The sequence below is a fragment of the Ceratotherium simum genome, chromosome 1, assembly GCF_057802395.1.
Source record: "Ceratotherium simum simum isolate JZ-2026a chromosome 1, ASM5780239v1, whole genome shotgun sequence".
Classification (NCBI taxonomy): domain Eukaryota; kingdom Metazoa; phylum Chordata; class Mammalia; order Perissodactyla; family Rhinocerotidae; genus Ceratotherium; species Ceratotherium simum.
Genome location: NC_141900.1, coordinates 80,999,186 through 81,022,765, shown reverse-complemented (window position 1 = coordinate 81,022,765; position 23,580 = coordinate 80,999,186). Strand labels below are relative to the sequence as shown.

At 37.5% G+C, this 23,580-nt stretch overlaps 1 protein-coding gene across 1 annotated transcript; it reads left to right on the top strand.

The window, feature by feature from the left end:
* The first annotated feature begins 5,711 nt into the window (after positions 1-5,711).
* On the top strand, positions 5,712-21,927 carry NDUFA5 (NADH:ubiquinone oxidoreductase subunit A5). The gene is made up of 5 exons (XM_004418741.3): positions 5,712-5,789; positions 6,095-6,139; positions 10,232-10,348; positions 17,209-17,274; positions 20,710-21,927. The coding sequence occupies exons 1-5, from the start codon at positions 5,769-5,771 to the stop codon at positions 20,809-20,811; spliced, it is 351 nt and encodes a 116-aa protein (XP_004418798.1). The 5' UTR covers positions 5,712-5,768; the 3' UTR covers positions 20,812-21,927.
* The last annotated feature ends 1,653 nt before the right edge of the window (positions 21,928-23,580 follow it).

The following is a 23,580-nucleotide window of genomic DNA, read 5'->3' as shown; positions in this document are numbered from 1 at the left end:
GACGCGGCCTCAGCATGGCCGGAGAAGCGGCACGTCAGTGCACGCCCGGGATCCGAACCCGGGCCGCCAGTAGCGGAGCGCGCGCACTTAACCGCCAAGCTACGGGGCGGCCCAGGAACACTCTTTAGCTAGTTTTTGTGTGATTGGATCCTTCTCTTCTTTCATGTCTCAGAATAAATGTCACCTTCTCAGAAAGTTTTTCCTGCACTCTTAACTAGGTACCCATCTATCACAGCATACTGTTCATTCTCTTTTGAAAATAATTACATTAGGTAATTTTATTTTTTAATTGGTTTACTTGTTTACTGTGTATCCAGCCACTTGAACAAAGCTCCTTGATGAACGAGACCTGTCAGTCTGGTTCACTGAGAGATCCCTAGTACCTATTGCAGTTTCTGATACAAAGTAAGCAACCGATATGCATTTATTTAACGAATGATTATTTTAGTTGTTCCGCTGTTTATCCAGTTTTTAAAAATGATTGTATGTTTCGTCTCACATTTCTAACGTTCCTTGTCTACTTTAACTATTGTCCCATTTTATCTTGTCTATTTTATTTCACTTGATTTGTCATTTTACACCAATGAGACTACTTAAAAATACAATATCTACAATTTATGATACCTTTTCACCATTTTCAACTTTTTTCTTATGCCTAATTTTATCTTTTTTATTCTACGTTCTGTTAAGGTATTCATTTTTTTAAAAAATTACCGTTTTATTACCATTTTATTGGTATATTCTTATTACTGCTTATTTAAATAAATGCTTATTTATTTTAATCTCATAAAATAAATATCATCTTCTTAAACAAACTTCCTGCCTTTCAGCACTTCTTTCCTTTCTTGCTTTTAAATGGGGAACAGGGCCGGCCCTGTGGCTTGGTGGTTAAGTGCACGCGCTGCGATGCTGGCGGCCGGGGTTCGGATCCCGGGTGCGCATCGAGGCACCACTTCTCTGTCCAGCCTGAGGCCGAGTCCCACATACAGCAACTAGAAGGATGTGCAGCTGTGACATACAACTATCTACTGGGGCTTTGGGGGCAAAAAATAAATAAAATCTTTAAAAAAAAAAAAATAAAAAAAAAAATAAATGGGGAACAGCAGCATTTGGTACACAGAAGTGGAGCTAGACACGCCTGCATTGGCAGGGGAGAGGTGGCTAGAAATCTTTATTATTCGATCCTCCCGTAGGTTCTATTTTCACTAGAGATACCTGTGTTTAACCTCAATGCCAAACTTAATCCAAATCTGGGTGGGAGTGTTGGATATCCCCAATTTCACACATTAGATAATACTCATGCATGGAAGCTCATAGCCACTAAGATAAAACTGGGTCATGTCTTTTGTCTGAGTTACAGCCCAATTTAGAATAAGGTTCTAAAAACCACTGTATTAGAAACATACATCTTCCTGCTATGGACAGTTTTTAGAAGTATCCATAGCATAGACAAAGAAGACAGAAAAAAATCCGATTCTTTTGAACATTCCTGATCTGAATGGAGGCACAAGAAATGGATAATATCCAAACTATTAGAATTTTTTTTTTTGGTGATGAAGATTGGCTCTAAGCTAACATCTGTTGCCAATCCTTCTCTTTTTGCTGAGGAAGATTAGCCCTGAGCTAACACCTGTGCCCATCTTCCTCTATTTTGCATGTGGGATGCCGCCCCACAGCCTGGCTTGATGAGTGAGCGGTGTGTATGTCCGTACTTGGGATTTGAACCTGCAAACCCTGGGCTGCTGAAGCACAGTGCACGAACCCAACCACTATGCCACTGGGCCGGCCCCCAAACTATTAGAATTTTAATATGTCAGTCTGTTCTGAGAACTAATTTGAACAAAATGATTTGCTTTGTTGCCAAGTTTGGGAGAGGAAAGAATATTCCCTGAGTGGAGATTATTTTCACCTCTGCTCTCTAATCATGAAAACTAAGGTGAAACTGGCCAAGGCAGTACTAGTCCCCTCTGGATTTTCAGGAATGAGCCCCTCATGCCCTGAAAATTGAAATATTTTCTTCCTTTTCAATTGTTTGGTCTCATGCCTCCCTCAGGTAATAGCTCCCTCAGCATAGCTCCTGGACATTCCAAGGAAACATTTTAACTGCCTAACTTTGGTAAGATCCAGCCCTTCACGAAAGAGCCGGTGTCATTAAGAAGCAGTGTAGGAGGTCCTAACTCTTGCAGTTACTTAATTTTGAAGAAACAAGATCTCCCTTATTGGATAGGCTGAATGTCCTGCAGAGCGAAGTGTGTAAAACATGAGATCCAGACTTTAGCTCTAAGTCACCTGGCCTGCTAACTTTATTTACAGAAGAACTTTCCAACATCTGTCTCCTTCCTGAGAGGATTCGAACATTTACCCCTCCGGGAACTCTCTCCTAACTGAGAATATGGGGCATCTGATGCCCTTACTATTCACATTAAGACATTCCCCAATCCCCTTCTGATATCACAGATGCCAAGGTTGATTTTCCTTTGTAGCTAATTCTACTGTCACCAGCCATAGAATACCACTATCAAGCCCCCTCCATACCCAACCCGCACTTCTGCAAAGGGGTTGGCTCAGAAAACCAACACATTTTCCCACCACATAGGACTGGTTAGCTATGTAGTACCTTAGCCAGGATCAGCTAGGTCTGTCTAGCCACGGTGTCTTTAGCAAATATGGTACGGCAGAAGCCTGAACCAAAGTTACAACACGTGAAAACACATGCATCTTTTATAATCCCATGATTCTACATTCCAGAACACACCTCACAATGATGAAAATTGTTAGACTCTGGAGCAACAAGGAACAAAGACTGTGACCTCATAAACTTCCATTCATCTAAATTCCAGTGACTATTTCAGCATTATGTGGTTTGAAAAATAAGGACATTCCCTCCCAATCCTAATGTGGTTTCCTGAATCTAATCTAGTGTGTCAAAAAACATACGTCACCTTTGTAGGAGCAAATGGATGCATCAGACAGTTTGTTCCAAATCAATAGTTTCTTTATATTTATGTATGTGTGTACATCCATGAACATGTGTGTTATGTGTATCTTTAAAATGCCATTAAGACATGCATATTTGTTAATATAGATTTCCTCTGTCCTGAATTGTAATTGAGGATGATTTAAATACTAGAAGTTGGAAATTATGACGGAAGTTATGGTAAAGCCTAATTCTTAGGTAATCTGAACTGGAAAGATTAAATCCCCACGGCTCATGTTTCTAGGGACAGCCATCCTGACGGAAGAGAGGAGCATATGATCAAACTACCTTATTACTCAGTGTTAGTCTATAGAGTTGCTGTAACAAAATACCACAAACTGAGTGGCTTAAACAGCATAAAAAATGTTAGCTCATCTGTCTGGAGGCTAGAAGTCTGAGAACAAGGTGTCAGCAGAGTTCGTTTTTGCTGAAGGCTAAGAGAGAGAATCTTTTCCATGCCTGTCCCCTAACTTCCAGTGGTTTTCTGGCATCTTTGGTGTTTCTTGGCTTGTAGAAGCATCATCCTGATCTCTGCCTTCATCTTTGCATGGCGTTCTCCTGTGTGTATCTCTCCGTGTCCACATGTCCCCTTTTAATAAGGACACCAGTCATATTGGACAAGGGCCCACTCTAATGACCTCATGTCAACTAATTACATCTGCAATGACCCTATTTCCATATAAGGTCAGATTCTGAGGCACAGTGGGTTAGGACTTCAACACATGAATTTTGGAGGGGACACAATTCAACCCGTAACACTCAGTTATAGGTTTTGCATATCTTCAACTAACTATTGTAAAATTATTCCCCAAAGTGAATATATCAATTCACTCCTACCAGCAGCATATGAATGTTCCTGTTGCTCCACGTCCTTGCTAAGTTTGATATTTTTTGATAAGTCCTTAATTTTTGTCCATAAGATGGCAGTAAAATTATAATTATTTTGCATTTCCTTTATTAGGGAGGTTGAGTCCTTTTCATGTTTATTGACCATTCATGTTTCCTCTTCTGTCAATTGCATATTCATTTCCTTTGCCTATTTTTCTGTTGTATTCACTAAAAATATATTTGTTCAGTGCCTATTATGTACCACGCACTATTTTAGGCACTTGAGATGTGGTAGGAAGGAAAAAATTTCCACCTACCTATGGCTTATATTCTAGAAAGGATGACACATAAAAACAATATAAGTAAGATAATTAGATAGCATATGAGAAGGTGATACAGGCTATGAAGAAAACAGAAGCATAGAAGAGGGTAAGGAGTATCCTCATGGTGATTTGCAATTTTAAATTTCATGGCCAGGACAGGCCACACTGAGAGGGTAATATTTGCACAAAGACTTGAAAGAGGTGAGAGAGCTAGCCATGTGCCCATCTGGTGGAAGGATTTTCCAGGAAAAGGGTTAGAAGAGCAGCTCCCTGAGCAAGGAGAGGGGAGTAGGAGGTTAGGTCTGAGAGGTGAGGAGCAGAAGTGCAATCTCGTGCAGAGCTTTATAGGCAGGTATAAGGACTTGGGCTTTTACACCTTGAGTGAAAAATTGCGTAAGAATTTTGAGCAAAATACTTTCTAAAAGGATTATTCTAGCTACTGGGTTGAGAATAATAATAGCAAAATAAAAAATTAATAACAAGCACTTATGTTGTGCCATGTCCTGTGCACCCAGCCAGGCACTTTACATATATTAACCCATTTAATATATTCTCGAGAGGGAGGCAAGAATGGCAGCAGGGAGACCTGTTCTGGTTATTAGTTCTTTTCTTACAGATTTATAAAAGTTCTTTATATATTCTAGTCACCACCTATCTTTTATATGTAGTGGCAAATATCTTCTCCCATTCTGCGGGTTGTTTTACTATTTAAGTTATGCCTTTTGCTATTCTATATGTATATATAGAATATATATTCCTTTGTACTTGTGTTCTCTCAATTTGTTCTGGTTTTCTTCCAATCGGCTTTTTAGCAAATGCCTTCTTTAACTCCAGTCACCCACAATTTTTGCCTAGTTATTTCCTTTTTCCCACTGCATCTGGCACAAACCTCCTTTAGCACATTTACCAAATTTCTTATTAACGCATGTCTTCATCATTGTTCTGTGAATTCCAGCATGTGAGATCCTGCCTTACAAATTATGTCCCAGTAACTAACACATAATGGGTGCTCAATGAATGTTTGTAGAAGTAAGTGGGGTGGTCTGGTATCACTTTACCTCGGAAAATGAGAAAATGGAGGATGTGAGGGAGTGAAATGGAAAAGAGTTGCGATGAGAAATGGCCTTTCACTGCATACTGCTTTGGCGCATAAGACCGAGAATACTGATCCTGGTGCTAGGAATTAACCTTTGCAACTAAGAGATCACTTAGATGTCATGATAGCTCCATGACCACCCTTATTTTACTAGACTACCCTGTGGAAGAGAGGTTGAGGAATTCGCCCACGGTTGAGGAGAGTACAAGTTCCCAGAGCGACTATGTCGGGGTTTTTTGGTAGCTTAGAGTCTTTCCCTCAACCTTGGTGCAAGCCGTCAGCGCAACACGGGCAGGAACCCAGACGTAAGACACCCAGCACAAGCCTTTTCCCAAGAGCCGGGTTTAGACGCTCGTGTACTCATTGCGCATGCGTCAATTTCCCCTCAGGAATGGGCGGGGCAGAGCCTTTGCCCCGGTAGAGATCCTGAGGGGGAGGGGCCAGGCTGTTTCCAAGGCGACGGCGCGGCGGCCTCGGTGGTGGATTGAGCGGGTCTGGGCGAGGTTCCCAGAGGGCCGCGCGTTCTCGGCTGGTCGGCGCTGTCATGGCGGGCGTGCTGAAGAAGGTGAGGCGAATGGAGGTCATTGATGGAGTTCAGACTGTGGGAGTAGAGTGGGCCTGCGGGTGGTGGCCGTATCTGCGCGGGCTTGGCGGTGCTTTTTGGGGACTCGTTTTGCTCTGCCCTTAGGGGTGACCAGTTTAGTGGCTCCGCTCGGAGAGGCAGAAAAACGCTCCGAAGAAGCGGCATTGAGAGACGGGCAGCTGGGTTTAGGCCGGTGTTAGCCCGGGGAGTGGTGGTTTTGCCCTTCTTAGCGTCGGGCCGCGCGGAATTGTAGTCAGCAGCATGAATCGTGTTTTGTTTTTGCACAGACCACTGGCCTTGTGGGATTGGCTGTATGTGAGAGTCCGCACGAGGTATGTACCTCTTTTCTTTCTTCATTACTGAGTTCCCAAGGAAGACCAGAAGCCTACCACCTTTTGTTGAAAGGTTAACGGAATGTGGGTATTTCAAGCCCAAAATTACAACTCAGCGTGAGCTCGCGAGACAGCGGTATTTACTTCGTTGATCTGGTGCTGCTCTTTTTTTTTTGGCCGTCGTCTTTCTTAAACCACTTTTCTCTTTGACTTTTTCCATGGCATTCTCGTGGCTTCCCTTTTACTTTTGTGAGTACCTTCCCAAATCCATATCTCCATTTTCTTCCTTCCCCCTCTTTCTGCCTAGGAGCCTTAGATCCGTACCGAAGATATCGCTCTAGCAATTGCCTCCTTTTGTCATCAGTTTTCCCTTTCTGGTAGGTCTTTCCCATCAGTATTCAGACATATTTCCATCTGAAAAGCCGCGCAAAATCTCCCTCGATCCTTCTCTTCCCTCCAATAATGACACCATTTCTGTCCTTTCCTTTATAGATAACTCAAAAGAGTTATCTGTACTTAAATGTCTCCTGTTTTTCTTATTCCCCTTTGAAGGCACTACAGTCAGGCTTGGTCAGAACTGCTCTTTCTTTTCAAAGTCACCATGCTGCTAAATCCAATGATCAGTTAACGCTTCTCAGCTTAATTGACCCGGTAGCAGCATTTGACACATTTGGCACTGTCTCCGTCAAGCACTTTGGTTGCTGTGCTTCATGACACCTCAATCTCCTTGTTTTTTTCCCCTACTTTTTTGCCTTCTCCTCTTCTGGTTATTGCTCGTATCCCCACTTTCAAATTTTGGAGTTCTGGGACTTAGTTCTTGGACCTTTTCTCTATTTATATTTGCTCTCTCTTGGTGTCTGGACCCAGTGTAATGGTTTTAAATACTGACAACTCTTGGATTTCCATATCAAACACTGACCTCTCCCTTTATGCAAATCTTCTATCTTTCATTGCTTAGTGGACATCTCCACTTAGATGTCAGACAGGTAACCCAAACTTAACATGTCCAAAAGTGCGTTCCTGATCTTCTCCCTGAAACCTGCTCTTCTCTCAGGCTTGCTCATCTCAGTGAATGGCAGTTCCATTCTTCTAGTCACTCAAATCAGAAACCTTGAAATCGTCTTTAATTCCTTTTTTTCTCTCACACCCCACATTTGGTACTTCGGTAAACCCTCTGGGTTCTACCTTCAAATTATAGCCAGATTTTGACCCCTTCTGACCACCTCCTTTGCTGCTACCACCTTCTCAGCCACCATCCTCACTGCTGTGGATAATTGCATTTGCTTCCTAACTGCCTCTTCCAGCTTGTCACTGCCTCAGTTTGGTCTTTTTTCAACAAACTAGAGTCAGCCTGCTAAAATGTGAGTCAGGTCATGTCACTGCTTTCCGCAAAACCCTCTGATGGCTTCCCATTTCACTCTAAATAAAAGAGTCCATACAGTGGCCTTCCAGATCACTGATAGACTTGTATTCTACTGAGTTATCTTGTTTGTTGTCTCTACCAGAATGTAGGTTTTCATGAAGGTAGAGATTCTTTTTATTCTTTTGTTCCCTGCTAGAACTATGACTAGCACATAGTATGTGCTCAGTGAGTAATGTTTGTTGAGTGAATGTCTTGTACCCCTTATAAGTTCATAATGACTTTAGACTCATTATTGTCTAAAACTGAATTCATGGTTTTCCTTTTCTAATCTTCCACTGTGGATTCTGTTTTTCTTGATGGTATCAGAGTCTTTCTACTCCCCAGGCTGGGAATTTGGACGTCATAGTTGATACTTCTCTTCCCCTTGTATCTTCATGTTCATTCCAGTAACGAGTTCTCTTGATCCTTTTCTACAACAGCTCCCTGGTCTAACCTCTCTTTCCTTTTCCTACTGTTATTACCATGGTTTAGTCTCTTGCTTTTGTTTAGAGAATTGCAACAACCTTGTTACTGGCCTTTCTGCCTGTGTCTCCTTCATCCAATTCTTTTAACTCACTACTACCAGGTTAATTTTCCTGAAACACAGATCTAATCATACAGTTTCCCTAATTCTTTTAATTGCCCACAGAATAAAGCCCAAACGCTTTAACTTGGCATGCAAAACCACTTATAATCTGACTCACTTTTTCTCCAACCTTGTCTCCTAAGCATTTCCTCTGTCCTGTATTCTAGCCACGTGCCGTCCAGTAAAAATATACTGTGAGTAACAAATGTAAGCCATGTTTATAATTTTAAATTTTCTAGGAGTCACATTTTAATAAAGAAAAAGGTAAAAGCTAATAATTTATTTTACCTAACATATCCAAAATATTACATCTCAATATGTAATCAATATAAAAAATTAATGATATTTTACAGTCTTTTCATACTAAATTTTCAAAATTCAGTGTGTATTTACCCTTATAGCACATCTCAGTTCAGACTAGCCACATTCAAGTGCTCAATAGCCATATTTGGCTAGTGGCTGCTGTATTGGACAGCATCGTTGAAGGAAAATAGAACTGTGTACTGATTACTTTATGTTCTCTGTATTTTCTGCCATTCAATCCTATGTATGTATTCTATGTGTAAAATTGCCTTTTACATCTTTAAGTGTCCAAGTTCTGCCATCCCTCCAGGTCTGTCTCAGATGCTGCCTTTTTTATGAATCCTTCTCTTCTATCTGCTGAAGTGACTCCTCCTTCCCTTATAGAATAATAATGCTAACATTTATTGAACTTTACTGTGTGCCAGGTACTGTTCTAAGCTGTATTCACTCTGTGAAGCAGATTATTATTAACATCTCCATTTTAGAACCCAAGTCTCTTACTAGGCCTTTCTATTGTCATATGCTTTGCTGAAATTAAGAAGAAATGAGGCTATAAAACCCAACACAATTTGGATTAGGTGTTATCTGACAAGCTCTGCATTAGTATAGTAAAATATCCTCTGTTATGGAACATCATATTCAAATATATAAATAATGTCTAAATAGGTAGACTGCTTTTTAAAAATTTTTTTATTGATTTCATAGTAGTGTATAACTACTATAATTGCGAGATTCCAGTTGTACATTATTATTTTACATTATTATTTGTCAGTCACCATATAAGTGTGCCCCTTCACGCCTTGTGCCCACCCCCCAATTCCCTTCCCCCTGGTAACCACCAGACTGTTCTCTCTGGCTGTGTGTTAGTTTATATGCCACATATGAGAGAGGTCATGCAGTGTTTGTCTTCTCTGTCTGGCTTAAAATAGGTAGACTACTTTTTAAGAAAAATGATTCTTAGAGGCCCTCAAAGTTAGTTTGCTTATTCATATATATTATGAATATATATATGAATGAAACTAGGTATTAGTGCTTATGGATTTTATACAATTAAAACAAATTTCAAATTAAATACAAAGAAATAATAAAAAATTCTTCATTACATATGTGTATTTATGATTATACTTACTGAACTGTTGTGAGTAGGATCTGCCATAACAACTTCTAACCATGTGACTTTACTGCTGACTGCTGTACTGAACTTGAAGTTCAGTGTCCTTCAGTATATGCTGTGCGGTGACTCAATTCTCTTGCTGCTTTTCTCTATTGAGCCTTTGGTGAAACCTTCATTCACATGGTACCAACTCCATCATAAGCATAAGCACTGAAGTATAAGTACATTCAGTTAAATTTGATCATACTGATAATCTACTGCTTATATAATATATATTTTATTTCTACAGACATTCAGACAAGAAAAATTGAAAAACAAAATGAGAATTTACGGTGCCTAGGACCTCAGTTTGAGAAATACTGTTAGTAAATTATTTGATTTCCGAAAAAGATTGTTAGCAATAAGTTAAAATGCAGTTTTATTTTTACTTGTTATCGTATCTTTGACTTACATACAACTTTTGTTGTACATACAACATATGAAAAGTTTCCATATTTATACTCATATTTTTCCTAAGTTATAGGCAATAATTAGGGCATAGACATGAAGAAATGGCAGCAAGGAAGAGTGAAATGCTTTTTTAAAAAACAGATGTGAGTCTTTTTTTAAAATATGAGACTTTTTAAAGTGTTCATTAAATCTTTGGTGATATTTTAAACTGGAAATTTGTATGATTTGTCTTTTCAGAGGTTAAGAATATTGTACACAAAGATTCTTGATGTTCTTGAACAAATCCCTAAAAATGCAGCATATAGAAAGTATACGGAACAGATTACAAATGAGAAGCTGGGTGTGGTTAAAGTGGTAAGTAGATGACTTGATTTTGTTTTCTTGGATTTATGGTATCCAACGAAAGATTTAACAAAGAAAAATTCAGTTGCTTATTTTTTTGCATATTCTCTACCCTTTCCTCTGTTATTTCTATTCTCCTACCTTCCAAGCTTTTCTACTGTCCTTTCTCCCTTTCATTCAGGAAACTTCTGTTTACTGAGTGCTTTCTATGTGCAAGGCACTATTAAATACTGGAGTGAAAGAATAAGATCAAGTCCCTTCCCTAGGTTGATATTGTAGCTTTCTTTTACTTCTCTTCCCTATCCAGTTCTTTATTGATCTTTTACTTATTTATGGAGACATCAATCTTCATCTCTTTTCTCTAGTTTCAGAGTAGAGAAGAATGAAAGTAAAACAAACAAAAAATGTTTGTTGTGTTTAAAGAAAACTGTCAGAAATAACTATTTTAAAAGGTGCTTTGTTGCAAAAAGAAGAGGACCAAGTTATTGAGCATTGTTATGGACTAAATGTTTGTGTCCCCCTAAAATTTATATGTTGAAGCCCTAAAGTGTGGCTGGAATCTCTACAGAAGTAGTTCAAGTTAATGAGGTCATAAGAGTGGTGCCCTGATCCAGTAGGATTAGTGTCCATATAAGAAGAGACACCAGAGAGCTCATGCTCTCTCTGCCATGTGAGGACACAGAAAGTGGCTGTCTGCAAGCCAGAAAGAGAGCTCTCACCAGAAACCGATCCTACCAGACCTTGATCATGGACGTCCAGTCACCAGAACTGTGAGAAAATACATTTTTGCTGTTTAAGCCACCCAGTCTATGGTATTTTGTTATGGCAGGCCAAGCAAACTAATACACTTTACAGCTTCTAATTCAAAGGCCCTAGACAGGGACACCGTAGACTGTTTCTCATCTTTTTATACCAAGCTCTATTGCACTACTGTTAAATTCTCACACTAGCAGTTATTTCATGACTTTTATAATTATCCAAAATAGTGTTCATAAACTCCAAAAGTAATTCACATACATGTAGTAAGTGGTCCTAATGTATTTGTCTTATTATTAGCTTACCAAATGTTGTAGTCCAAAGAGAATTCTTATCTTCTCCTTAGGTATATAGGAAAACAATGCAATTTGATTTGAAACTTTTATGCTTAGCTTGGTAATTCTGGAAATAATTTACAGATTAAAGTCTCTAAAGGGGAAGTTAACGTTTTTTTATTTCATGTTTTCCTTAAGGAAGATGGGCTTATGCATTTTTTTCCCATCGCAGAGTCAGAAATTTCCCTTTTTCTTTTCATGAGGTGAATGTCTTCAGCTCTGTCTTTGATTTTTTCTCTGCTTTCCTTTTCCATAACCTTGTTCCCCTTCAATCATTTCTTTTCTCTTTTTAGCCTCCCATTTTATTATCAACTTTCACATAGCCTCAAAAATGTATTTAGCTTGTTCTTACCTTAAAAAGAAAACAGTATCCTTACATTTTCCTTTACTTTTGCCCTATTTTTCTCTTTTCTTTACTAGCCAGTGTCAACTGAAGAATCATTTACTGTCATTACTTTCATTTATTGGTTCTAAAATCCTTTTCTCTGACCTGGGCTATCTCAATTGCCTTATAACTAATTGGTCTGTGTATAGTTCCATCGTACTTCATTATATGCCCCACGCTGCCAATAGAGTGAGTTTTTTAAATACATAAATCTGATCATGGTATCTTCCTGCTTAACAACCTTACTATGATTTCCTGTTCAGTGTTTCTCAAAGGCTGAGTTTAAGGATCTATGCTGGGCTGGTTGTGTGAAACTTACCTAGCTACCTTTATCTGCATGATTTTGATGTACAGCAATAATAGTTGTATTGCTGATTCCTGTTTTTAGTAAAATTATCAGAGATTTTTAACCCCCCATAGAGCCACACAAAAAATTCTTCAGTGAATATTGTTAGGATTATAAAGTATTTATTTACTAAGCCTAAAATGGAAATAAAAGTAAATATTTTTTAGATTATACTAGGGAGATAGTAATAGCATATTGGTGAAAAGCATTGGTTTGTAGCTTGTCCAAAATTTTCATCTCAGCTTTAATACTTACTTGCTGAGTGACTATTGGCCTATTGCCCATTTTCTCTGTCTCAATTTCCTCATCCGTAACTTGTGTATAATAATACCTACCTTGAACACTTACTGTTAGGACTAAATAAAGTGATATTTGTACAGTGCTTAACACAGTTGCAAGCATGTAATGAGCGTTCAGTACATGGTACCTTATTAAGCTTAATGTCACACCATTGATAAATAAAAGTCGCATTATTGCCTCACCTTCGGTAAGACAGATTTTGAATTGTTTTTCTAACACAGGCTTTTCCTGAGTTGAAAATATTGTTGAGCATTCCTTGCCTTCTTTACCTTCACCCTCCTGGGTCTCTTGTAACAGTGACCAGCTTCCCTGTTTTGTTTTTGATTTTTGGCTTCATAGCTCAGTTAATTCTGAGTTAAACAATCTTTCTCAAACATGTTAATCTGCTTTTTTTCCCTTTCTTTTCCAACAACTTTTTATTTAAGAAACACTGAATGCCTGTTATATGCCATATATGGCTCTAGGCATGGAAGCTAGTGCCCACATGGCAATAAACAAAACATAAAAATCTCTGCCTTCTGGGATATTACATATTAATGATGGGAGGCAAAGAAAGAAAGAAAATAACTAAGTGAATATAGAAGTACGTCACGTAGTGTAGGCTTACCTCATTTTATTGCGCTTTGCTTTATTGCACTTCACAGATACTGCAGTTTTTACAAGTTGAAGGTTTGTGGCAACCCTGCGTCACGCAAGTCTATCGGTGCCGTTTTTCCAACAGCATTTGCTCACTTCATGTCTCTCTGTCATGTTTTGGTAATTCTCGCAATATTTCGGACTTTTTCATTATTATTGTTTGTTATGATCTGTGATCGGTGATCTTTGATGTTACTATTGTAATTGTTTTGGGTTGCCACGAACCACGCCCATATGTGATGGTAAACTGAATTGAGAAATCTTGTATGTGTTCTGACTGCTCCACCAACTGGCCATTCCCCTGTCTCTCTCCTTCTCCTCAGGCCTCTCTATTTGAGACACAACGATATTGAAATTAGACCAATTAATAATCCTACAATGGCTTCTTAAGTGTTCAAGTGAAAGGAAGAGTCACATGTCTCTTACTTTAAATCAAAAGCTGGAAATGATTAAGCTTAGTGAGGAAGGCATGTCAAAAGCCAAGACAGCCCGAAAGCTAGGCCTCTTCTGCCAAACAGTTAGCAAAGTCATGAATGCAAAGGAAAAATTCTTAAAGAAAATTAAAAGTGCTGCTTGAGAACACATGAATGATAAGAAATCAAAACAGCCTTATTGCTGATAGGGAGAAAGTTTAGTGGTCTGGATAGATGATCAAACTAGCCACAACATTCTCTTAAGCCAAAGCCTAAGCCAGAGCAAGGCCCTAACTCCGTTCAATTCTGTGAAGGCTGAGAGAGGTGAGGAAGCTGCAGAAGAAAAGTTTGAAGCCAGCAGAGCTTGGTTCATGAGGATTAAGGAAAGAAGTCTTCTCCATAACATAAGTGCAAAGTGAAGCAGCAAGTGCTGATGTAGAAGCTGCACAATATCCAGAAGATCTGGCTACGATAGTTAATGAAGGAGGCTCCACTAAACAGCAGGTTTCCCATGTACACAAAACAGCCTTATGTTGGAAGGAGATGCCATCTAGGACTTGCATAGCTAGAGAGGAGAAGTCACTGCCTGGCTTCAAAGCTTCAAAGGACAGGCTGATTCTCGTTAGGGCCTAATGCAGCTGGTGACTTTAAGTTGAAGCCAGTGCTCATTTACCATTATGAAAATCCTGGGGCCCTTAAGAATTATGCTAAATCTACTCTGCCTGTGCTCTAGAAATGTAACAACAAAGCCTGGATGACAGCACATCTGTTTACAATGTGGTTTACTGAATATTTTAAACCCACTATTGAGATCTGCTGCTCAGAAAAAAAGATTTTCAAACTATTACAGCTCATTGACAATGTACCTGGTCACCCAAGAGCTCTGATGGAGATGTACAACAAGATTAATGTTGTTTTCATGCCTGTTAACACAACATCCATTCTGCAGCGTATGGATCAAGGATTAATTTTGACTTTCAAGTCTTATTATTTAAGAAATACATTCTGTATGGCTGTACTGCCATAGATAGTGATGGCTCTGATGGAGCTGGGCAAAGTAAATTGAAAACCTTATGGAAAGGATTCACCATTCTAGATGCTGTTAAGAACATACATGATTCATGAGAAGAGATCAAAATATCAGCATTAACAGGAGTTTGGAAGAAGTTGATCCCAGCCCTCATAAATAACTTTGAGGGGTTCAAGCCTTCAGTGGAGGAGGTAACTGCAGATGAGGTAGAAATAGCAAGAGAATTAGAATTAGAAGTGGAACCTGAAGATGTGACTGAATTGCTGCAGTCTCATGATAAAACTTGAACGTTGCTTCTTATGGATGAGCAAAGAAAGTGGTTTCTTGAGGTAGAATCTACGCCGGTTGAAGATGCTGTGAAGACTGATGAAATGACAACAATGGATTTAGAATATTACGTAAACTTAGTTGATAAAGCAGTGGCAGGGTTTGAGAGGATTAAATTTTGAAAGAAGTTCTACGTGGGTAAAATACGTATCAAACGGCATTGCATGCTACAGAGAAATTGTTTGTGAAAGGAAGAGTCAATCGATGTGACAAACTTCATTGTTGTCTTATTTTAAGAATTGCCACAGCTACCCCAGCCTTCAGCAGCCTCCACCCGATCGGGTAGCAGCCCTCAACATCAAGGCAAGACCCTCCACCAGCAAAAAGATTATGACTTGCTGAAGGCTCAGATGATAAGTGACATTTTTTAACAATAAAGTATTTTTAAATTAAGGTATATACATTGTTTGTTTAGATATAATGCTATTGCATGCTTAATAGACTACAGTATAGTGTAAACATAACTTTTATGTGTACTGGAAAACCAAAAATTTGGGCGACTCACTTTATTGCAATATTTGCTTTATTGTGGTGGTCTGGAACAGAATCCACAGTATCTCTGAGATATGCCTGTATGTTAGAAGATAGTAAGTGCAGTGAAGGGGAAAAAAAAGGATAAATTATATGTACTAGGTGATGATGGATGTTACAATATATATTAGTTTCCTATGGCTGCTGTAACAAATTACCACAAACTTGGTGGCTTAAAACAATAGAAATTGATTTTCTTACATTTCTGGAAGCCAGAAGTCTAAAATCAGTATCAGAGGCCCAAATCAAGAACGTTCCCTTTGGATGCTCTAGGGTAAAATCCGTTCCTTGCCTCTTCCAGCTCTGGTGGCTTTTGGCATTCCTTGCCTTGTGGCCACGTCACTCTAATCTCTGCCTCTGCGGTCACATTACTTTGTCCTCTTTTATGTGTAATTTCCTCTGCCTCTGTCTTATAAGGACACCTGTAATTGTATTTAGGGCCCACTCGGGTAATCTAGGATAATTTCCCCATCTCAAGACTCTTAATCACATCTACAAAGTATTTGCCTTGTAAGGTACATTCATAGGTTCCAGGGAGTAGTTCATGTACATCTTGTGGGACATTATTCAGCCTACCACAATATAAATTGTCGTCAGAGTGGTCCTCACTAAGAAGATGATATATTAGCAAAGACTCGGATGGAAGTGAAGGAACAAGCCATACAGATATCCTGGGTCAACCAGCGGATGCTCTGAGGCAGGAACATGCCAATTCCTGTAGAAAATATCTTTGTTTTTTTCCTCCCTCTTTTCATTGCAATTATGGGCCAGAAAAACCACTGTATTATTTAAACCTTATTTACATACGCATGTGTGTGTATAGGACATCTGGCTCTCAAAAAGTTCGGTCTACTAGAAAGTAAATAAATATATGTCATTGAATGTTATAGGTGCTATATTAGCATTTCTTTTTTAAAAACCTTTTATTGAAGAATAGTGTACATAAAGAAACGTGCAGTAATCATAAATGTAAAGCCTGATGAATTTTCACAAAGTAGTCTCACCTATGTTAACACCAAATCCAAAAAGAGGACATTTCCAGAATGCCAAAATCCTCACTTGTTCTCCTCCAAGATACTATCCTGAAGATAACTCCGCTTCTGACCTCTACCACCACAGAATCATTTTGCTTGGTTTTGAACTTTCTATAAATGGAATCGTCAGTATGTATTCTTTTGTGTCTGGTTTCTTTTGCTTAATATTGTTTGAGAAAATCATCTATGTTATTTTGTATAGTTGTAGTTTGTTCATTCTCATTGCTATATAGTATTCTATTATATCCAAATACTATAATTTATTCATTGTATTATATATAGTCATTTGGATTGTTTCTAGTTTGGGGCTATAATTTGTGCTGCTGTGAGCATTCTTGGACATGTCATTTGGTTAATGTATTGTGCATTTCTGTGTGGTGTATACCTAGGAGTGGAATTCTGAGTCATTGGGTAGCATTTATTTTTAATGCTAATGCTCTCAGAGGAAATACTAAGAAAATAAAGTGGTATTTTTAAAATCCGTATTTTAGAAAGTCTGAATTAGGCATCATATTTCTTACCCTTAATGAACATATCAGTAAGCATTTAACACTTTAAATATCAAGATAGAAAAGCAATAAAGTAGTAGAGAGATGAAATGAGTTTCCACTGAATATTTGGTAAAAATTAGTAAGGGTATGATAAAAGAAAGATTAATTATGTTTGTTATATTAAGTGCTTTTTTTATATGTGAGTTTTTAAAATATATGATATTGAAACATTCAGATGTTCTGCTCCTTTGTTTAAATATTTTTGTATTTTTTTCCCTTAAATTATAGGAACCAGATGTGCAAAAATTAGAAGACAAACTTCAGGGTGGCCAAATAGAAGAGGTGATTCTTCAGGTAAAGAAAAAGTTGAATATTTAGATGTTTGACTTTAAATGTTCAGAGGCACAAAACCGACATTCCAGAAAGAAAGGAAAACTAAATTTATTTATTTATATCAACTCATCAAATATAAGACTAATCACGTACAGGAAATACTTCTAACATGTGTATGTCAGTTAAATATTTATCATTGATTATAACTTGAATTTATGAGACTTCTGTTGGAAGTGTGGAGTTTGATACTCTTTGAATTTAATCAGCATGTTATTGTTAACCTTACCTTAGTTCAAATTAGTAACACAATATTACTGTTATTTGAATAATTTCATCTTTTCAGATACAAATACTTTTAAGTTTTAAAGGTGTGATATATTTTTGTATGGGAAAATATAGATCTTTTGAATCACAAAATTAAAATATACTTTAACTTTTGTTTTTGACTGTTGGATTAACACATTTATGCTGGTAAGAATGCTACAATATTTAATTAAATCAGGGGAAATGATGCCTTTTAAAAAATTAGTTGTGCATTTTTTCCCCAATTACTAGTAAGATTAAACTTATAAAATATTTTTGTATTTCGTGTTTTATAAATTATATCATTAATATTTCACTCAAACTAAAAGCAAGCATCATTTGTTTTTAGTGATTTTCTCATATATTTCTTTTGAGTGTTTTTAAAAATAAAAGAAATATTAACCTTAAACTTTTGCCATATTGTCTGTACATTTCTTTTTAGTCTGTTCTTTGTCTTTTGACTTCAATTGAATATTTTGTCCCATATGTAGAGGTTTTTAAAATTTTTCTTTGGTCTAAGCACCCTCACTCTGAGTTCGTCACCTCCCCCACCCCCCAGCCCCCCATATTATAGATTTAGGATGTCTTCCTTTATAAGGGTCTGATAAATTCTCAATTCTGTTTCATTTAATTTTTACATTTTTTTGTGTTTTTTAAAAATGTCACCATTTCTTCTTAAGTTTTCTTGCCTTTTATCAAAGGACAAATAAAAGGAGATATTGGGTAGTACTGGAGATGATAGGGAGGTATGTCACCAACAGACATCATATAAACATTCAAAAGACTTGTTCGGTGCCTCTGTTAAAAGAGGACTAGGGCATTCAGACAGCTTTCTGTGCCTGTAGACTGTTTTAGGCATTCAAGGGCCTATTTTTCTGTCCTTTGTATTCATTGGCTAGATTGACCTTGGTACTAGGTGTGGTGTTATGGGAACTCGCTGCAAACTTCTTGTTGTCCTCTTCTGTTCCTCTTTTCTACCTGATTTCACTTTGATCATGACTTTAGTTGATAAAGTAATCTATCATGCAATTATAGTCTTAGGGTGCATGAAGTGTTTTTAAGTTAGCTGTGCAGTTCTCCACATTTTCATGGGTGATATTAAGGTTAAATTAATTTTAATGTTTTATTTAACGCATTATATCTAAAATATTATCATTGAAACATATAGTCAACATAAAAAATTGAGATATTTCACATTCTTTTTTTATACTAAGTGTTTAAAATATGGTGTGTATTTTATACTTGCAGCACATCTGAATTTGAACTAGCTAGGTGTCAAGTGCTCACTCAGTAGGCACATGTAGGTGGTGGCAGCTATACTGAACAGTCCATTTCTAGAGGGATCTTATGAGAGAAATGAGAAAAGAATAGAGTGTTAGACGCCAGAGAAGAGGGAGGGTGTCGGCAACAGGAGCCACGTGTAGCTGGGTCCAGCTCCCTGAAATAGGGCTGACCTCAATCATGTTCAGGTCTATGCACCCTCCCCATGCTGTACAATACTTTGGGGGCATAGAGAAAGCATGAACGTTCAAGAGACCCAGGCCAAAGGGCAGTCAGGGAAACAGCCACCCTAAGGGATATTTTGTTTGTTTGTTTTTCGGTGAGGAAGATTGGCCCTGAGCTAACATCTGTTGCCACTCTTCCTCTTTTTGCTGAGGAAGATTGGCTCTGAGCTAACATCGGTGCCCATCTTCCTCTATTTTGTATGTGGGATACTACCACAGCACGGCTTGATAAGCAGTGCGTTGGTCTGCGCCCAGGATTCGAACTTTTGAATCCTGGGCTGCCAAAGTGGAGTGTGCGAACTTAACCATTACACCACTGGGCCGGCCCCCCAAGGGATATTTTTAATCAGTATTTATCCTATTTTCTCATTTCAGCACTAGTAAATACCTCTGCCCCCAGATTTCCATTAATCTACTCTTTAACTTGTTGTTTGTATACATTTTAGACTGTTGCTGCTAAACATAGATTGGCTGTTCTTCACCACTGGCATAAATGAGGCATTGTCTTTTAACTATAGAATTATAGCCTCTGATAGAATCTAAGCACTTATTCTGTGTTTGAATTTTTTCTCTGATGTCCTGATAAGTGTTCAACAGTGTTCTTCTTGTAAGTTGGCCAGAGTTGTCATAAGTCTTTTTGTTATAGAAAAAATGTGAAATAAAAAGATACCTAAAATATATTTGCTAAATATGTTATAAATTGTGTTTGAAAGGAAAAATTAAATGTAACATTATCTGATTAAGGAAACTAATTCAATCAGTAAATATTTTTTGTGCACCATTGTATTCTCTTACATTCCATAGATCACTGTTTTACAAATTGTAGGTCTCAAGTGATTATGGGTCATGAAATCAGTTAGATGGGTTGTGACTAGCATATTTTAAAAAATACAATGGAAAATAGAGTGTATTACAGCAAGCAAAGGTAATGATATTTTTAGTTGTTTTAGTTATATGTGTGTATTGTCGATCCTTTAGTAAAATGTATTTTCTTTTTACTGTGGGCCATGGTAAAATAAAGTTAGAAAGCCATTGACATAGATTAAGAGACATACTTCTGATCCTCAAAGAATTTATAGTCTAACGGTGAAACAGACGATTATGATTGATAAGTCATCAACTAAACTTTTGAACAATCTAACAGCAAATTTTGTGTGTGTGTGTGTGTGTGTGTGTGAGGAAGATCAGCCCTTAGCTAACATCCGTGTCAATCCTCCTCTTTTTTTTTTTTTGTGCTGAGGAGGACTGGCCCTGGGCTAACATCTGTGCCTATCTTCCTCCACTTTATATGGGACACCGTCACAGCATGGCCTAACAAGCGGTGAATTGGCGCGCGCTCGGGATCCGGACCCGGGCTGCCAGCAGCGGAGCGTGCGCGCTTAACCGCTATGCCACGGGGCTGGCCCCCTCTAATAGCAAATTTTAATCAAATAGAAGAAATCAAAAGCCATCCTTTCTTACTCATGATTGTCTAGTTGTGAGAATTAAGGTAATTGAATGATGTTCAACATTTGATAGTGAAACAGCCTATTATTAGGTATTAATATGAAAGTAGTAGCTGTAATAGTTATATTTCAGTTATTAGCTATGATAAATTATCTATTAAGCAATATAATCAAATTATCTTTTTAAAAAATTTTATTAACAGGCTGAAAAGGAACTAAGTCTGGCGAGAAAAATGGTACAGTGGAAACCATGGGAGCCTTTAGTGGAGGAACCTCCTGTCAACCAGTGGAAATGGCCAATATAATCAGCATTAAATGACTTGTGTGTTGATGGGCAACTGATGTAATTAAATGTTCTATTAAAAATATTAATGTATATTAAAAACATTAAAAATGTTTCCATATTATTGACATAATCAAGAAAACTGATACAGAACATATTTAGGAGACTTGTTCAAATTGATGATTATGGTAATAGGGCCTTGTGAATCACTTTTTGATTTATAAAGCATTCATTCAAATTATTTCAAAGGTGATATTTTTTTAAACAGAGGTTGTGGGAAGATTTGAAAGTTAGTTGGAAAAATTCCTATAGATTTTCAATGCAGAGGCCGTATTTGAAAGGTGAAGTATTTTTAGTAGTATTTCAAACACATAATTTTTTTTATTCTGAAAAAAACAGAAAAGCTACTTAATTATTATTGTTGTTTAAACAAATTTATAGGTTACTGTTTGAAGTGAAATAGTAAGTAAAAATCATCAAATTAGAATTCATTATACACTTGAGGAAATTGATTTGGTATTTGAAAGAAAGATTTCTTATTTATAGTGGTAGTTGGAAAAACTTTTTCTTTTGTCTCATTTAAGGAAGTTAGCTTTCTGGCCCTAGCCTTTAGTTTTCTTGATCAACCAAACTACATTAGGATAGAGACAGAATTTCTATAAAAGAAGAGATATTAAGAGTTCTTAAAGTTTATCCAGCATATGGCTAGGCTTATATTCAAAATATCTTGGTCAGATGGTTGTATCTTCAAAGTAGAATCACTAAGTAGTTATCACTAAATTTCCAGCATGAGTGCAGCTGGGTATCAAGAGAAATGCTGTTCAAAGAAAGAAGCAGTTGGCAAGCTTATGGTTAAACAAAAAAAATTACTTTTCATATGTCCTCACCTTTTCTTCCTAGCCCCCTACCATTTTTAAATACTTACATTTGATATTTATCTTCAAAGATAACCCTTTTGTTTTTGTGTATATATATATATGTGTGCATGTGCGTGTGTGTTTTGCTATCTCTTGTGGCAAAGCAGAATCTTTCAGAATTTTCAGAATAAGAAAAAAATTGTATTTTTCTTTTTTCCAATGTATTTCTTCCCTTATAGAGCTGTAAATTGAATGCTAAATAAATGTTAAATTGAAGCGGATTGAGTTACTTTTTAGCAGTCAAACTGCAAGAGAGAGCTTCTATGGGGAAGTGGGAAAAGCATCAGAGGGGGAGTCAGAAGTCCAGGGGCTCTCATTCCCATGGTTCTAGTGCCATCAGGAACTCAGTGACTAAGTGGAGGGAATTGTCAACCTCTCAGAGTGGCTGTTTCCTTCCCTGTGAAAGAAGTCAAATTTATGATTTATAACTTCCTTTTCAGTTCTAAAGATTTGCTTTAATCTATAATACACTACATTTATTGAGGTCAAAATATATGATCCTAAGGCATGTTTGCATAGATGCTTTCAAGCTAATTTTCTAACCATTTTTTCAGGTCCTTTGGGCACATAAAAATGGAAAGATGGCTTGATGTGCTTTTGTCATACTTTCAGCCCCACTTTCTCCCATGATTCTTCGGCATCTTATCTATTACACCAAAAGAAGTCATGTGGCTGTTAATGAAAGAGGACCTTATTGATGTTTGCATTAGAAATGCTAGTTGTAGAATAGTAGTAGTAGTCATAGTAATATAATAATAGCTAATGTTAATGTTTGTCAGGCACTGTTCTAAGTACCTGACTAATTTCACTCATTAAGTCTGCACTACAACTCTTAAGAGTAACATCTTGCAAATTATCTCTCTTTTTCCAGATAAGGAAACCAGAATCCAGTGTGAGTAGTGCTTGTCTGCAATTGTGCAGCATGGGGACCCTGGAGAAACTGAGGCAAAGAGATGGTGTAATAACATACCCAAGGTCACATAGGCAGTAAGATGTGGAGCTACATTTTGAACCTAGACAGTCTTGCCCCCGAACTCATGCCCCTGATTATATTCTTTCTGAATATGCTTGGGATGCTGTCGCTCCTGCCTGAACTGTATGGGCTGCACCTAAAGAACCTAGATCCTGCCTTCTTGATTTTTTCTGTCAAAGTACCTGTAAAGAACAAATGTGAACAGAAGTAGTATATAGGATTTCATTTTGTGCAAAAATCCTCATATGGGTCACAGGCAGGTAATGTTAATGGGGTAGGTATCTAAAAGGCATTGCAATGTGGTCCAGCATTCTTTTACATTTACTGCCATTCCTACTGCCCGTGCCCGTACAACCTTACACCTGATTGTTTTTACTCCTTCAAATGTTTTCACTCCTTCAAATGTTTTCCTGTTGCGTCCTGTAAACTTCCAGATTAAGCTTCCCTGATCACTTTGCAGATGATTCTTCTATTTAAAGATCTTCAGTGTTGCTGAATGGCTTCTAGACTAATTTGAGTAATTTTCAGAATGGCTCATTTCAATTCTTCCTAGGCTGTTCATTTGTTTCATTCAACTTAATCACTGTATTCCAAAATAAAAGAAAAGAAACTGAAAGAAACTTCAAAAGAAAAAGAAGCTAATCAATTTGAGCTTTGCAAACAAGAAAATGGCCCCAAATTTGATGCCCTCTTTCTCCTGTCTGTGGACTGAGTGCAGAACATTGAAATTTATGGGCATTCTTTTAGAATGAAAATGGCTTATATCTAGGATAACCCTATAATTTTTCATTCAACCTGTAATGATTTTGAGAGTGAAAGGTATTAATAATTTCATAAGGATAACAGGTATAAACCATGACTGTCCTAGGCAAAAGAAGTAGTCTGTCATCTGAATAGAATA

What these genes read in the sequence shown, in the direction of transcription:
- NDUFA5 (XM_004418741.3), top strand. Translation starts at nt 5,769, where the DNA reads ATGGCGGGCGTGCTGAAGAAG. An exon ending in AGCTGGGTGTGGTTAAAGTG is followed by an intron (nt 10,349 to 17,208) that starts GTAAGTAGATGA and finishes CTTAAATTATAG; the next exon opens with GAACCAGATGTGCAAAAATT. An exon ending in TAGAAGAGGTGATTCTTCAG is followed by an intron (nt 17,275 to 20,709) that starts GTAAAGAAAAAG and finishes TTTTATTAACAG; the next exon opens with GCTGAAAAGGAACTAAGTCT.